Source organism: Arvicola amphibius, chromosome 12 (genome assembly GCF_903992535.2).
Source record: "Arvicola amphibius chromosome 12, mArvAmp1.2, whole genome shotgun sequence".
Lineage (NCBI taxonomy): Eukaryota > Metazoa > Chordata > Mammalia > Rodentia > Cricetidae > Arvicola > Arvicola amphibius.
The window spans coordinates 157,672,038-157,687,499 of record NC_052058.2 but is presented as its reverse complement, the minus strand read 5'-3'; the positions used below and the strand labels follow the sequence as shown (position 1 = coordinate 157,687,499).

At 46.3% G+C, this 15,462-nt stretch overlaps 1 protein-coding gene across 2 annotated transcripts in view; it reads right to left on the bottom strand.

The window, feature by feature from the left end:
• Me3 (malic enzyme 3) overlaps positions 1-15,462 on the bottom strand; it is a 184,708-nt gene that overhangs the window by 35,910 nt on the left and 133,336 nt on the right. For both annotated transcript variants that reach the window (XM_042056050.1, XM_038313758.1), the window contains 2 exons: positions 12,067-12,228; positions 3,899-4,002 (listed from right to left, as the gene is read on the bottom strand). In XM_042056050.1, the coding sequence (XP_041911984.1) occupies positions 3,899-4,002; positions 12,067-12,228 (266 nt within the window). The remainder of the gene's footprint in view (positions 1-3,898; positions 4,003-12,066; positions 12,229-15,462) is intronic.

Genomic DNA, 15,462 nt, shown 5'->3' with positions numbered 1-15,462 from the left:
AAGCCCGCTCTTCACTGTCTTCCCCAGGGAAGCTACTTTTCCACTCTCTTCCTCTGCCCTCCAGTGGAAGATACCCAGCCACAAACTCAGCTTGCTATTTGTTGGGAAGAGACTGAAAGACACAAGTCATAAGATCTTCCACTCAGTAACTTCAGCTTGACAGAACTGAGGATGTGTGGACCTTACAGGTGGTTTTTTTTTTTTTTTTGTTGTTTTTTGAGACTACTCAAAATTTGTGATTTCCTAAGACTTTCTAACTAACCTGGCAGCCATCTTTCTTTGCTCTCTCTCAATCTGATCAGGACATCGTGGAGAGAGTAAGCTGTGCTTTTCCAGATATTGGATGGGAAGCTTTAGGTTACCCACCAAACATAAGGTCAGAAACAAGCAGGATGAGCTACAGAGGGGAACCGGAGTGAGGAGGAAGCGCTTAGACTGAGAGGGTGCTGGGAGCACAGGAACGAGGCTCTGGAAGGGCAGGGATGCACATCAAGGTTGAAGGTTGCGTTAGAGCTGAGCCTATGGAGTGGCTGGATCTGGGGTTGAGAAATCCAAAGCTGTCTATAAATATAACGTATCTACAAGGATCGTTAATTGTGAATAGTGATTTTCACTATGCTGTGAACCTTGTGTGTGTGTGTGTGTGTGTGTGTGTGTGTGTGTGTGTGTGTGTGTGTGAGAGAGAGAGAGAGAGAGAGAGAGAGAGAGAGAGAGAGAGAGAGAGAGAAGATAGCCATTTCATGAAGCTAAAAATGAAGATGATTTCCTTTGTATAGTAATGGTCTTTACAATCAGGCATTTTCCTTATTACTCAAACCCAAGCAGCTTAAAAGTCCTTAGATTTAAAATTTGTGGGACTAGGGCTGGGCACGGTGGCACATCTTTAATCCAGTCCTCAGAGGCAGAGATAGGCAGAACTCCGTGAATCTGAGGCTAACCTGGTCTACAGAGCAGTCTCAGGACAGCCAGGGCTATACAGAAAAACCCTATCTTGAGCCTCCACCCCTCAAAATAAACAAGACTTAGAATTTGTGCAGCGAGTGGGAAAGGAGGTGGCCTCCTTTCCTGGCCTGCCCGAAGGCCAAAGCTGCTGGCAATATCAGAAATCTGTTAAAGTGGGCAGATCTCGGTTTCCAGGTACAATTGCAAACTAGAGCATTCCCTGTTAGTAACTTAAATAAGAAATATAAACAAAAACCGTGAAGGAGAACTTCTCCCTCCAGGACATGGTACCCAGATATGATGCTCCAGGTCCTCCCATACAGGAGAGGAGAGAAGCAAAGACAGAAAGACTAGTGCTTGGAAGGTCAATCTGCCTCTGGTTTGAGAACTACACTCACTTTCTAATGTGGTTCATGGATTCTTTTTTTTTTTTTTTTGAGACAGGGTTTCATGTAACCCGTGCTGGCCTAGAACTTGTTACGTAGCCGAGGATAACCTTGAGCTTCTGATTATCCTTCGTCCACCTCTTAAAAGTTGGGATTACATTTGTGTGCTGCCATGCCTGGTGTACATGGCTCTAAGGGATTGAACCCAGGACCACTGAGCATGCTAGTCAAAGCACTTTACTAACTGAGCTACATCCCAGTCCCTGTGGGTCACAGACTTAACCGGATGTTTCTCTGCTTTGGTGTGTCTTCCTCAGGAACCACCTTTAGGATAGGAATTGAGTCAGAATGAAATCTTGTCAATACTTCTCTTTTTTATCACCTAGATTCCACGGACGCAACAGTTAGCAGGGAAGGTAGAAAAGAGGAAGTTTTTTATTGGCAGGATGTTTGGGCAGCAATGAGGACATTGAAGGCAGGAGTCACGATTTCCCGAGGTTCTTTCTTAAAATATAGTGTGTTTGGCTTCAGGGCTTCTGACTCAGCCTCAGGCCAAGCATTCCATCTCGGGGATAGAACATTCCCAAGAGTACCTGGGGAGACCAGCTCATTTTCCACCTACAGTATCGACAGAAACATCTGTTCTAATTTGTTAGAAAGTCAAAACAATGAGCTGTCAACCCGTCCGTCATCTCTCCGGCATAAGGACACATTCCTGTTGGCTGATACACATCCTTCCCTAAGGGTTTATTCTGGACTGCCTGTGTGTCTGTGGAGCTGTGGATTGATTGTGATGATGATTTGAAAAGCCTCTTACATCTTAATTTATTTAACCTTCTCCCACGAATAGCAAGACTTCTCTTTGGGGAGCCATGGACTGACTACTGACTTCATAAGCAGGTGATGAATCCTGGAAACAGGAAGCAAAAAATCAGCTCTCTAAGGCAATGACACTCCCTTTGCTCAGGATACAAAGCTTTATAAGAAAGAGCCCACGGGTGGAGTTGGCACACTGGGTTCACCTCAGTCCTGCCTGGTACTTCGTGGGTACCTTGTGAGCCAAGGACTTGGTGAGCCACGACAGTGACCTTGTCATCTTAGGGCCTCAGCTTTTTCTTCCATTAAAGGGAGCAAGACAGTACCTATCCCGCCAGCTCCACAGCATTCTTAAGAGGCCAGACCAGAGTAATGGAGTGGGAAGTAGACACATTCAGGAACCTGTACTGCTTGAACCCATTCATACTGTCACCACCTCAATGGCAAACAACGTATCCTGGAAGGATGAAGTGGGACACACCCCCTTTGTTCCAGATGCTGTCCTTCTGCTAATGCACCAGCTTGTGAATGAGCTTCTTTGGTGACCACGTCTCAGCACTGCATTTCCCCCGTGGTCTCGACTGTCAACCTGTAACCTTCAGAGCATTGCTCCCCTTCATCCAGTTTATTCTGCCTGGTACCCAGGGTGCTGGTTCTCAATTCTCACCAGGACTTGCGATCTGCCAGTCCTACAGCTTTCCTCATCCCTCCCCTGTCCCCCCAACTTCTCCAAGTCCTCATTTCCCTTCTTCCTCAGCCTAGACCTTTGGCACCCCATTGTGGCAATCCCCCCCAACCCCGCCCCCCGACCAGTACACTTTCAGTTCCCTTCTTGAGTGGAAAAAGATCAAGCCCGATTCATCTATCTCTTCACCTCCCTCCCTCTGCCTCGACTCTCAGTGCAGTGTGTGTTTCAAAGCCTGAACTTCTGCAGGTATGCATTTGATCCCTGGCCCTCTAGTGTACTCAAATTTCTGCTCCCCATTATTAATTTCTGTGCCCCATTATTAGTTTTCTCTTATCTGCAGCACCCTTCCCATGCCGTAGGACCACAATATGACTTCATCTCTTTTCAAGGGAGAATGAAGTATGTCCATAGGTCCCCTGACTGCCGAAGCTCTGGCTTGCCCAGCCTGTGGAGGGCATCACTGGAATTCCTGGTAGCACGCCAGTGGGTGTGGGTGGCCATGGTGGCTGGCAGAATAAGCAGGGGAGAAGGGTGAGCTGCCACCATTATGCTCTCCAGAGTAGACAAGAGCTCCCGCAAATCTAGAAGGCTTGGATGTGGGGAGTCTGCTGTACTGGTCTATTGACCTTCTCCTAGCCTTACCTAACCGTGTGTGTGTGTGTGTGTGTGTGTGTGTGTGTGTGGTATGTGTGAAGATGAATATGGCGAGCTGCTTTGCAAAGCCATTTTATTAGAAGGCTAATGTCTTTTCACCAGAAGAGTAGAGTCTGTATTCATACAAACTATCCCGAGTGGTTCAGACCCAGAAAGTTTCCCTCCTGGAACAACACAATCTAGCTACCTCCACATCCCAGTGTCTTCTGGCAGGTTATCCTGGAGACAGCCCTGCCCCATACGGCTTCCAGACTTTCAGGTGCATGTGTCAGGCTGAAATTTCCAGACCACCCACCCCAAAGGATAGAGCCACAGCATCGTTTGTAAATTCCATTCTTCCAAAGCTAGGCTTGACTTTGGCCAAGGCACGTCTTAAGAGCTCTCTCGCGAAGGGACAGCGCGGCCCACTTACTTATCTGTCACGGCCTGCATGAACTCATCCAGTAGGTCATCGTACGCCTTCCCACCAACACGCCGGTGTCTCAGGCCGATGTACAGAGGGTCTCTGAGAAGCTCCTGGAACAGAGAGCAACCATTTACTGAACCCGCTCCACTCTCCCTGCTTTATCCTTGTTTTCTGTACAGTGAGTGTCCAGGGTTAGTGGGAAGGACAGGAGGTAGGAGGAGAGAAGGAAGGAATCTGCCTGGGTTTCCCTACCTCCACCCAAGGGCAATCTCTGGAAGGGTCTGGAGGCTACAACCTGGCTCAGAGTGGGTTCCCATGCAACCCCCACTTTAGGAACGATCATTGCCTCCATCAGACACAGTCTTTCAAGCCCTGGCTGTAGGCTCTGGTTTATTTCAGGGTTTCTCAATAGTGTCTCTCCTGACACCTTGGCTTGAGTAATTCTTTAATCTGAAAGCTGACCTGCATGTTATATGATATTTAGCAGCATCTCCAACCTCTGCCCACCAGAATCCGCAGCTGTGACCATAAGAATGTCTTTCCGTATTGCTAAACATTCTTAAAGGCAGAATGTTCCTAGTTGAGAACCTCTGAAGCTGACTTTAGGTAGCATCTGCACTGGGGAGCAGGGTCTCATTCTCTTGCCTTCAATATAACTTATAAAACATTAATTCATTCAGTAAAATCTTACGTGCCGTGTACCTCACACTCTGCTAGGTCTTGGGGATACTAAGGTATAATGACACAACTAGATATTCATCTAAGATGCTCACCTCATCCCTTGGCCTTGGCAGGTGACTCTCCATTGCCCTCTTGCAAGAATACTTTCTGTCACAGTGGCCATATGCGTATTGGGTCTTCCTTTTGTTTACATTGGCCTGACTAGCTTCTCCTATTCAGCTTCCTATTTCATCCATACCCTTATGGATCAGTAGACTAATTCATGCATAACACATTTATTTGTTACTTCATTTATTTTAATAATCATAGAAGCCTCATCATCTATTCCAATAATCATAGAAGCTTCATCATATATGAGGAAAAAACACTAGAAAAAAGTATAATGTCTGTTAATGGGCAAATCTAGACAAATTTCAAGCTATATGATATGAAAGAAAGCCAACCCCCAGAGATTACATACCACCTGATCCCATCTATATACCATTCTTGAACTAATAAAGCTATAGAGATAGGGAACAATCATCAGATATTAGGAAGAGGAAGGGGACATGGGTATGGTTATAAATGGGTAGCATGAGATATCCCTATGATAAAACTGCTCCATAGCTTGACTGCCTTAGTGGTACAGCGATCTACATAAGTCACAGGATTGAAAGCAAATAAACACATATGTACATACACACACATGAATGTATGCAAAAACTAGTGAATTGTGAATAAGATACATGGATTGTGTCATGGTCAATTTCCTGGTGGTATATAACATGCTATCATTGAAGAAAACTAGCTTGTTGGTATAGGGACTCGTGGTGGTTTGAATGAGGACTATCCCATATAGACTCCCGTATTTGAACACTTAGTCCCCAGTTGGTGGTGACTTTGGGGGTGAGGCTGTGGCTTTTTTAGGAGGTGAACCCTTGCAGGAGAAGGAAGCACATCATTGGGGCTGGGATTTGAGGGTGTATATCCTCGTTCCTCTTCCTCTCCCTATGCTTCCTGTGTGCAGATAGACTGTGATCAGCCAGCCTTCTGCCCCCGTCGCCAGGCTGACTGATGTCATCCCGACATTACGAACTCTAGCCTTCTGGAACAAGTTGCTTTTGGTCATGGTATTTTATCAGAGCAACAAAAAGTAATTAATATAGATAGCACTTTATTTATTTTTCTGAGAAATGCATGTGAATCTAGACTAATTCAAAATAAGAGTTCAAAAATAAAAAAAAAAAGATTGTCAAAATACGTGTAACGCATGCAACAAAAAACATGACGTATTTATCGAGATTGACACCCTTGCCCGCAGCCTGGAGAAGTATAATGATCAGGGAGAATGATCGATTTTGCGAGGGTGCTCACAGCGTCCTGAGCGTGTGGATGAGTAAACTAACAACCATAGAGAAGGACGACACTGCTTTGGGAGACACTGTAGCGTATGAGCACACAGAGCGGGGAAAACAACCCTACTTGAATGGTGAGTGGGAGTTGCATTGTGGGGGAAATGGTCAGGCCTGAAAAGATGGTCAGATTCTAACAGGTTAGCTGGGTCTCCAGGCGGATGAGCCCAAAAGAAGGTTCGAGGTTGGAGGCAGAGTGAGGGGAAGGTGGCTGGTATGTTTGGGAAACAGGAAACAACCCTCTGCTACAGCCTCTTAGAAGTTCCCGGAATAAGAGCTCATTGGCAAATCCATTGCGCCGTCCCCATCTGGGCTGATGTTGCAAGATGTGAAGACGAGGGCAATGTGACTCAGGTTTCGCCTCCACCGGGACAGGCTGCTGTATCTTGGAGAAAGCATTTATGGCTTCTCCGATCTTCCTTCTCTTGGGTCAAAGGAGGATAAGGTGTAGTCACAGTGAGTGCTCGTGGTGACCGGGTGGAAGATTATGAGAGAGCTTCGTGAATTACAGAGCTTGGTATAAAGGACGGCAGGCATTCAGGCTCTGACAGCTTCTGATGTGCCCCATGCTGAGGTCTTTAACTCTGTGGTCACAGCAGCCATGGGAAGAAGACTCAGAACTCTAAAACCGGAATCTGTTGCAGGAGGGTGGTTTCAGGGCCAGCATCCATCCATATTCTTTCCAGAAGGCTTAATGATGAGAAGAGGGGTGGGGAGGGTTAGGGCAGCGCATCCTTCCTAAATGAGGTCATTAGATACAGTCTTTGCTCACCAGAGACTCTTTTGGGCTGTCCTGTAGGCAAAGTTCTTATGTTCCATCTTTGCTTCCTCTTTCTATGAGAGTCTTGTCAGAATTGTATAGTCTGAAGGTCCTACCAGCTCCAACCACCACTCTCTCCCTTCATTCCTTAGGGGCTTCCCCTTATGAAGCTGTCATGCACGTATTTCCAGGAGGACCTGAGATATGGGTTTTACTTTTTATTATTCCCCTATGTTATGAACGAAGCAACAAGATACAGAGAGGGCAAGTCACCTGCCCCAAGACCTGTTGGTAAGAGTGGTAATTGGTGTCTGAAACCAGAGTCCCTGCTCTTAGCCTGTGGCTTCGGTGGTTATTTTGCTCATTGGTAAGAATTGACGTGATGTTTAATCCACTGACCCATATTGCAGCCTGATGCAATGTAATACACCCCTGCCTCTGTGCCTTTGCTCTTGATGGACAAGTACGCTTTCAAGCCAAAATAAATCCTTCCTCCCTTTTGTTTCTTCTTTTAGGATTCATATGGCAACAAGGAAAGCAATGAATACTGATTCTGAAAACTTTTTAAAGGCATCTTTCTATTTTATTTGTATAATACTTCAAGTACTTCCAAACTAACTATAAAAATGAGGGAAACTTACATCTAGAGATGACATGAAAGACAAATGTGTTTTATGCTTGCAGAGAGCTTGCAAGAAGAAATGTCCTCTTTGGATCTGGTGCCTGACTGTCCCATTCCTGTTGTACTGATCAGGACATTGGAGTTCAGTGGTTTGAACAAACTGCCCAAAGCCAGGAAGAAGTGGCTCAGACTGGTTCTCAGGGAGGCAGCCTTTCTTCCCCATCATTTGATGTTGTGGGGAAGAAGCTAAGCACCTGCTTCTTGTCCTCACCGTCTGTCTGTCCCTGCCGGAAGAGTTTAGCAGTAGCTGTCAAGGTCGAGAAGGTCTGGGTTTCTGGGCTTCGGAATTGGACAGATCTGAGCTTGAATTCACACCCTGTCAGTTAAGCTCAGAGACTTTGGGCAAAGAAATATAATCTTGCTGTTTCGTTTCTTCCTCTGTGTTGAAAAAGATTAATAACGATTCCTGTCACATCATGTGATTTCTTGAGGTAAAGTCTGTTCCTTTCTCATTGACACCTCCCCAGAGATCACACAGCGTCAGCACACAACAAATCTAGGAACCATGTTAGCTGATACCAGCTTCCGGAGCAACACTGTTGGGCTAAGAGAGATGCCAGCCTAAAAACGTAGATCTTGGAAATCGCCTCCTTCAGCTTCCTCCCAATGGATTCCTGAGACTTCTAAAGGCCAAGTAAACTGTCTCGGGTCAGAAAACCCACTGGTGGGAATGGAAGGGAAGACACCATTATTTTAGGACAGGATAGGGACTGAACTTATTCATTCCCAAGCTCTGGTGTGTACAAGGTACCCTGGTACTCAAGTATTAATTTGATGGCCGAATCTTTTCTCTGTTAGATGGTTACTAAGTTCCCTTTGGAACTAAATAAATAGTGATGAGAATTATAGGTGAAATAAATTTACCCCAAGAAGGCAAACTGGAACTTCTTCCTCTGCTGTGGGAATTGGGCTCAGTACACCCTCTGGGGTTGTTTGCCTAGCTCTGCCTTGCTAAGGTTTTCCTTGGAGACAAAATGTCATGGAAAACAAATAGTTTTTCTTTCTCTTCCCTGGACATATCACGGAATGTTGTACTTAACCTTCTGGTTAAAAAAATATTTACCTTGAGTAGCAACAGGCAGGCTAAGAGATCACAAAGAATATTTGTGTGTTCAGTTCATGGCATGGGGTCCACTCCGTGGCCATAGCACCCTCCCCCAAATCTGTGTATCCAGGAGGTTATGGTATGGTGTCCACTTTGTGGTCATAGCACCCTCCCCTCAAATTGGAGATATTTCTATTGCTTATTTCATGGAAAATTAAGTTAAGCCCAGGAGAAAGCTGCAAAGATTCTGGGGTAGCACCCTCACACGTGCACATGGAGAGTGGGCTTTCTGGTACCCATACACCATGAAGTTGAGTATTCTAGCCTCAGAGACGACAAATTTGCAGAACAGAAGAAACTGCCGACCCCAGCACAGAAACCGACTTTGTTCTTTCTCACCAAGTCTTCGAAGTCTGGGTCTGCTGCCAGTTTTCCCCTGAGTCTGCCCACAGATGCCAGCATCCTCATCAGCCACACAGCGGGTTCCAGAGGGCCACATGTCATTGCCCCGGGAGGTGAACACAGGTTCGGGAGTTCAGGCAACATTAGACTCTCAGGGCTCAGGAGGGCAGCCTGCGCACCACGGGCTGCTCCGAAGAACCTCACTGTAGAGTACCATGTGTGCAGGATTTGGGAACGAGTCCTTAGGGAAGACATTTATGCTCTGGGCCTCTTTCCTTACGTGGAGTGAAGGGGTTGGTATGAGACGCTGCTTCTGGGCCCTTCTACCTTGAACAATGTGGCCATCTTGTACTTGGTTTCTTCCACACACAGCCATGACTGAGGGGCTCCTCACCCCGAAGCCCTTGGAACCGAACCCTGGGACATCCCTCCTCTACGGAATCCCTGCTCCATGCGTTTATTTTTCCAAATGTCCTTGGTGTTGGCAGATAAAAGTGATTCAGTTTCGGGGATGTAGAAAGCAGATGTTTCCTTTCAACAGGAAGTTAGCAGGGTGTTCTGACACTCATTCAATTGCTGTCACGTCAAGAGGTTTCTGTTTTGTTTTACAGAGACACACACAGTGATGACTTTGCATTTGGACACAAAAGCATCCCACAACAGTGTCATCCCTGTACTACTACAGGCAGTGGAAGCGATAAGGCCCAGCTTTCCTCCCTACAGTCCAGGATTGCTCTCAGCGAAAGACGTACCCCAAGAGTTCTGGGGAAAATTCCTTGCAAAGAGATGCATTAAAAAACATTTATTTTATTATTATTATTATTGTTTTAGAATTTTAGACACCAGTATTGTATTGACATTATTTCAACCCCATAATATTCTACCTCCAACACCTCCCATGTCTCTCCAACTTCCTCTGAACTCTCAACTTTATGAGACCTTCTTTAATTTTGTATATGTATGTGTGTATATACATATGTGTGTGTGTGTTTTCTCCAGCGTCCATTTAGTGCTGTGTTCATATGTATATGCATTTAGGACTGACCACTTAGGATTGGATAACCTATCAGAGGGACTGTCCCTAGAGAAAACTGATTCTCACTCTCCTAGTGGCCTTTAATTGCCTGTAGCTCTTCACCTAGCAGGGGGCCCTGGGACACTTCCCCAGTCCATACTGGCATCTTACCTGGTGTTGTCCTTGTGCAAGACTTACAAACAGATGCGTTGTGAACAAGGAGTTGTACTATGGGACATGGCATAGCAAACTCATTTGAAGGGGGCTAAACACCGTCTTTGTAAGGGTGGCTCACTTAGCAACTTTAAATTCTCATGCTTGGAATCCAGCACTCAGGGGAGAAGCAGACACTCTGAGTGATGATGTAATACATGATCCATTATGTGGCAGTGCTGAAACCCCGACAGCTAGACAGTTCCACCCAGGCCTGGTTCATTTATCTCCCTCAAGCCTACCAGAGTGCCCGACACCTACTAAACACTCAATAAACTTTGTTTTAAATGAGTAAAGAGAAAGTGTTCACAAAATAACCTTGATTAAAAACTGAGAATGAAATACAGGTGCATTATGATTGAGCTAAGTAACAAACACATCTGTACGTGAGTGTGTTGTGGATAAATATCGAAAGGGGCACAAACAGAGAACTGTGAGAGGAAACGCCATTTCTTTTACGAAATTGAGCCGGGCGGTGGTGGCACTTGCCTTTAACCCCTGCTCTCGGGAGGCAGAGGCAGGTCTCTGTGAGTGTGAGGCAAGCCTGATCTATAGAGTGAGTTCCAGGACAGCCAGGACTGTCTCACAGAGAAACCCTGTCTTGAAAAACCAAAACAACAAAACAACGACAAACAAAAACAAAAACAAAAAAATGAAAAAAGAAAAAAATGATCTGAATAATATTCTGAAGTTACTTTAGTAATCTTGTGGCTCAAGAGATGAGGTTGGCTTATAAAACATCAGAATCCCAGCAGGGGTGGGATATGGCAGAGGATCTTGGCTCTGATTAGAATCTCTTTGATCCAATTAAAGTTTCTGGACCTCAGTTTTCCGCAGTGGGAAGAGAAGGCAGTGACAGAGGCTTCACTCTGTGCTCCTATGAGGCTCAAACTAGGTGTAAGGCCCTGGTCCATGACTGCCACTTGTTTTTGGGGATCCTTCTGATGGATTTGTGACAAATCAAGGCCTTGCTGAGCAGCTGTGAGGCTTGCATCACCACCCAGCCCTCCATCTCGTAGGCCAGTCAGGAGATATAGCAAGGGGAAGAGATTTTAGAAATGGCAGGACTGCTCTGTAGGGGTCAGGTCTGAAAAGATGAAGTGACTCACCTGGCCTCTTGGTGGGATGGGGCCAGGACCCCTGCTTCTTAATCCAGTCCTCTCCCCACTTCTCTTGCCCTCTGCTGTCTACCCCCTGACCCCATGTGGTTTCTGGCTCTCAAGGAAGGTCTCCTTCTGGATCTCTCAGTTCAGGGAAGAGATTCCATCTCAGGGTGGAGCCTGAGGAAGCTGTATTCCTTGCTAGGAATTAGAAATGCTCATTCTTGTTTAGAAACCCAGACCATGCTATCAAAAGATGAGAAAATCAGTTTTCCTTGAACTGAATCATGTGGATTGCAATGTTCAAGAATCTGAACCTAGGGCCGTGGAGATGGCTTGGTGACTAAAGCATTTGATTTGCAAGCGTGGGGATTCAAGTTCTGCCCCAGCAACCACATGGAAAAAAGCTGGGCGTGGCAGGGAACGCACACTGGGAAGATCCCCAGAACTCACTATTCAGCCAACCCAACGCTGGTCTGCTTGTCCCCAACATTTCAGCCTGGAGCCTTCTTTTTTGAATTTAGTTCTTACACTGGGGCAAATTGCCTTGAAAATGCAGAACACAGACTAGTATCGCCACTGGCTGCTCTCTCAGAGAGGAGCCCCAAGGAGGATTGCAAACTTCGTGGGCTTCACGAAGCAATGGGAGAAGTAACTCCAAGGCATCGTGGACACAGAAGAGGAAGATGCAGAAGCAAGAGGACTCAGAAGTAAAGGGGGTTGGTTGGGAGAGGAGAATCCTCTACTTCACAACTATGTGGGAAGAGTGGGGGGTCCAGAGCATCCTGGGAACAAAACAGCCCATGTGGATATAATTATTCCACAAAACTCCCCCCCCCCATCTTCCTTCGGGCTCAAGCACTCCTGGCTCGGACAGCCTGTTACCTCATTGTTGGTGCCGACATCGAGCAGGACCGGAAGGCACTGCTGTGGATTGACTCCTCCGCATGCGGTGTACAGGGCCAGCTTGCCCACAGGGATGCCCATGCCGTAGCAGCCCAGGTCTCCCAAGCCCAGTATGCGCTCCCCATCGGTGACCACCACAGCCTGCAAAACACAGCAGGGCATCCTCAGTAGGGAGCACCACCCCCATGACAAAGTGCTCCTTTCAAAGTCCTAGCAGCCAGGCCTGCCAGCTGGACACCCGCTGACTTTGCTGGGAAGAAAGCGGCCCATCTGGGACAAGGCCAGAGGGATCCATCAACTGTAGGTGGCTGGTCCTTTCTGGCAAGGGGGCGAGAGAGCTCGCTGAGGCCAAGTGACAGAAAGACAGCGTTTCTGGCATTCTGAAGATTGGGTTGGGAGCCGCGGAAACAGCTGGAGAGAAATCACATCTAGTCTCTCTCTTTCTCTCTCTCTCTGAGAAACTGGACAGCCTCAGCCTGAAACCTGGGGCCTGAGGCAGGAAGGGAGGGGTATGAGAAAGTTTAGGCCGCCGCTACAGCCACAGCATTTTGAGGCCAATGTGCAAAGAACAGAGCTTGTAACATTTCTTAGACTCACAAGACACAGAATCAAGCAGATTCTTTGGTTGTTTGAGGATAAGCTGTTGGCAAAGAATCACCGAGGGCCAACTATGGACTAGACACAGTACTGGGATCAATCTTTCCTTCATCAGATGTTGACGGAGCTCATGGCTGTGACAGACATGGTTATATGGATGCTCATTTATTCATTCACTTAATCAATACGCACAAAGCACCCCCGTTTGCTAGTAAGACATATCCTGCGGGAAGGAACTTTAGTTTGATTACCTATAAAATTAAATTTGTGTGAAGCCAAATGAGACATGGAATGTATTTATCAGCTGTTATAGCTTTGGGACAGAGGCCTGAACGCAACAGGACAATGCAGGGGGAGGAGAGATTGAGATCTTCCCGTAAGATGACTCACTCTTAGAAGTTCTGCAGACATCAGACAAGAAGCAATTGTGAGGGTACAGGTAGCATGAAAGACCTTTAATGGGTGTTGTGGAATATTACTTCAACTAGGCAAAAAGGTGTTACATTCTTTTATGCCGAGGAATATTACTGCAACTGTGTCAAGGTGTGTTTTAATGTTTATGTTGCATTTGTTTAATGATATAAGGATGGGGGTTTAATTATGTAAAGATGTGCTGCATGTGTTTCACCTTGCCTGTTTAAAGCCCCTGATTGGTGTAATAAAAAGCCGAACAGCCAATAGCTAGGCAGGAGAGGGATAGGCGGGCCTGGCAGGCAGAGGCAATAAATAGGAGGAGAAATAAAGGCTAGAGAAGGAAAGAAGACGAGGAGGAGAGAACAAGGGAGAAAGAGAGAGACTCTCCTGGAGCTGGAAGCCAGGCAGTTACAGCCACACATGAGAACCAGTGAAAGTAAGGTACACAGAAGGGAAACAAGGAAAAAAGCTCCAAGGCAAAACATAGATAAAGAGAAACATTAAAAAGAGAGCTAAGATAAGGCCGAGCATTAAAAACTAATATTAAGTCTCTGTGTCATGATTTGGGAGCTGGTTGGTGGCCTGAAAGCTTTAAAATCCTGGTACAAATAGGAAAGAAAGTTAAGGTCCAGGATAGACTTGCTTAAAAGGTGTTGAGAAGCAAGGAGGTGTATATTATATGAATGGCAGAATGGGGTGGGAGGGACAAGCCAATGAGCATCAGGACAAGGGGAATCCCCTGGGTGACAGTGAAGCTGTTTATGTCACCACAGCTAGCACACTATCATGGGCTCCCACTGTGTCTGAAAGAGCTAAATCTGTAGGTATCTCATCCATCTGTGGAAACCCGGCTTTTCTCAGGACTGAAAGGCTAGCTCTGAGCGATAGCTGTCTTGCGTGACCCCCGTGGTACAATGGACATATCAGGGTTCAGTTAGTCTATGCAGGCAATGCTAGGATAAAGCGATGGAGACCCGTTCTTGTCCTAATTGCGGTTTAGTGCACCAAGGCTGTCTTCCCACTTCTTTATCTCTCCAGAGGTGAAACACACATGGGCGGCTTCTTCTGCCTTTCTTTTCTTTTCTTTTCTTTTTTTTTCTTTTTTTTTCTTTCTTTCTCTTTTTTTTTTTTTTTTTTTTTTTTTTTTTTGCAGAAAAAGGTGCAAAGATTCTAAAAACATCCACTTCAGGAGTTGAGTTTTTGAGAGTGCAGCAGATCTGTGGAAACCCTATTTCTCCTTCAGATTGCTTTACAACGTTTGTGGTGAGTGATCACAACCCACATCGCACACTCCTTCCCCCAAACCTTCCTGGTCTGTATATGTTTGCCATGCATCAGCCAAGTTCCAGTAACTGAGTTGATGGTCCCACATTAGTTATCTTAGAGAGCCTAGATGACTTGTCAAGGTCACCTTGGCAAGTGAGGGACCCCCTCCTAGTCAGGCTTTGGGCTTCTGGTTCAAAAGTGTTTTTGCTACTTTATCTTACGGCAACCTGTGCTCTCGGCAAGTTCTGCCCTGCCTTAGCACTCAGCGTCTGTACCTGCCTCTGGTCTCCTCCTGGCAGCATTTCCAGCGAGAGCCTGTACCCTCATGCTGCCTCTGGGGCCCCAAATGACATTTCTGTACCATCTAGTCTGTCCAAATCAAAGCTTACTGCTTGGGTTCCCCACCTGAGGCAATTCTTTGCTCTGTTTAGTGGGAAGCTGTTTATGTATCTATTTCTCTGAATTAAAGCATTCCCTCCTGTGGAGAGGAGGAGGAGGAAGGCCAATAAGACTTCTCAGGAAGGAAACACAACACACAAGGCTCAGGTATTAGAGACTTACAGGAAGTTTCTGAAAATTACAGGAATCACAAGATCCATCCCAAAGATTACACAAACAGCGACAGTTGCTGGGAAGAAGAGACTCCTTGGGTGGCCAAGCTGCCTGCAAGTTGACCAGGGAGCTCCAGGGATGCAGCTTTCATGCGTTCTCACCATACTGGAGTGGGCTTTTCAGTGTTGCGGCTGCCTAGGTGTCACTTATGCTCCTGTAAGCAGCCCCTCAACCACAGCCCTCAACAATAAACTTCCCCAGCCACTAAGGTGTACTTAGGTGGGATCATTTCTTTGATCTGTTGTTGGTGGTCTATCTGGGGTGAATGTTTGTGTCTCTTCAGGAAAAGTCATACAGCATCAACGAACAGCACAAGATTAAACATGAGCAACTATCTTCTCTACTGTGTTATTCTTACAACCCTAAGATACTGAGGGGCCATCCGTGCAGTTTCCCAGACTGGGAACGTCCCAGGGACTCCCACGGCATGTTCTGCTCTTCTGAGGGAATGCCTCACCATCTCTCACCAATTCTCAGTTCTACTGT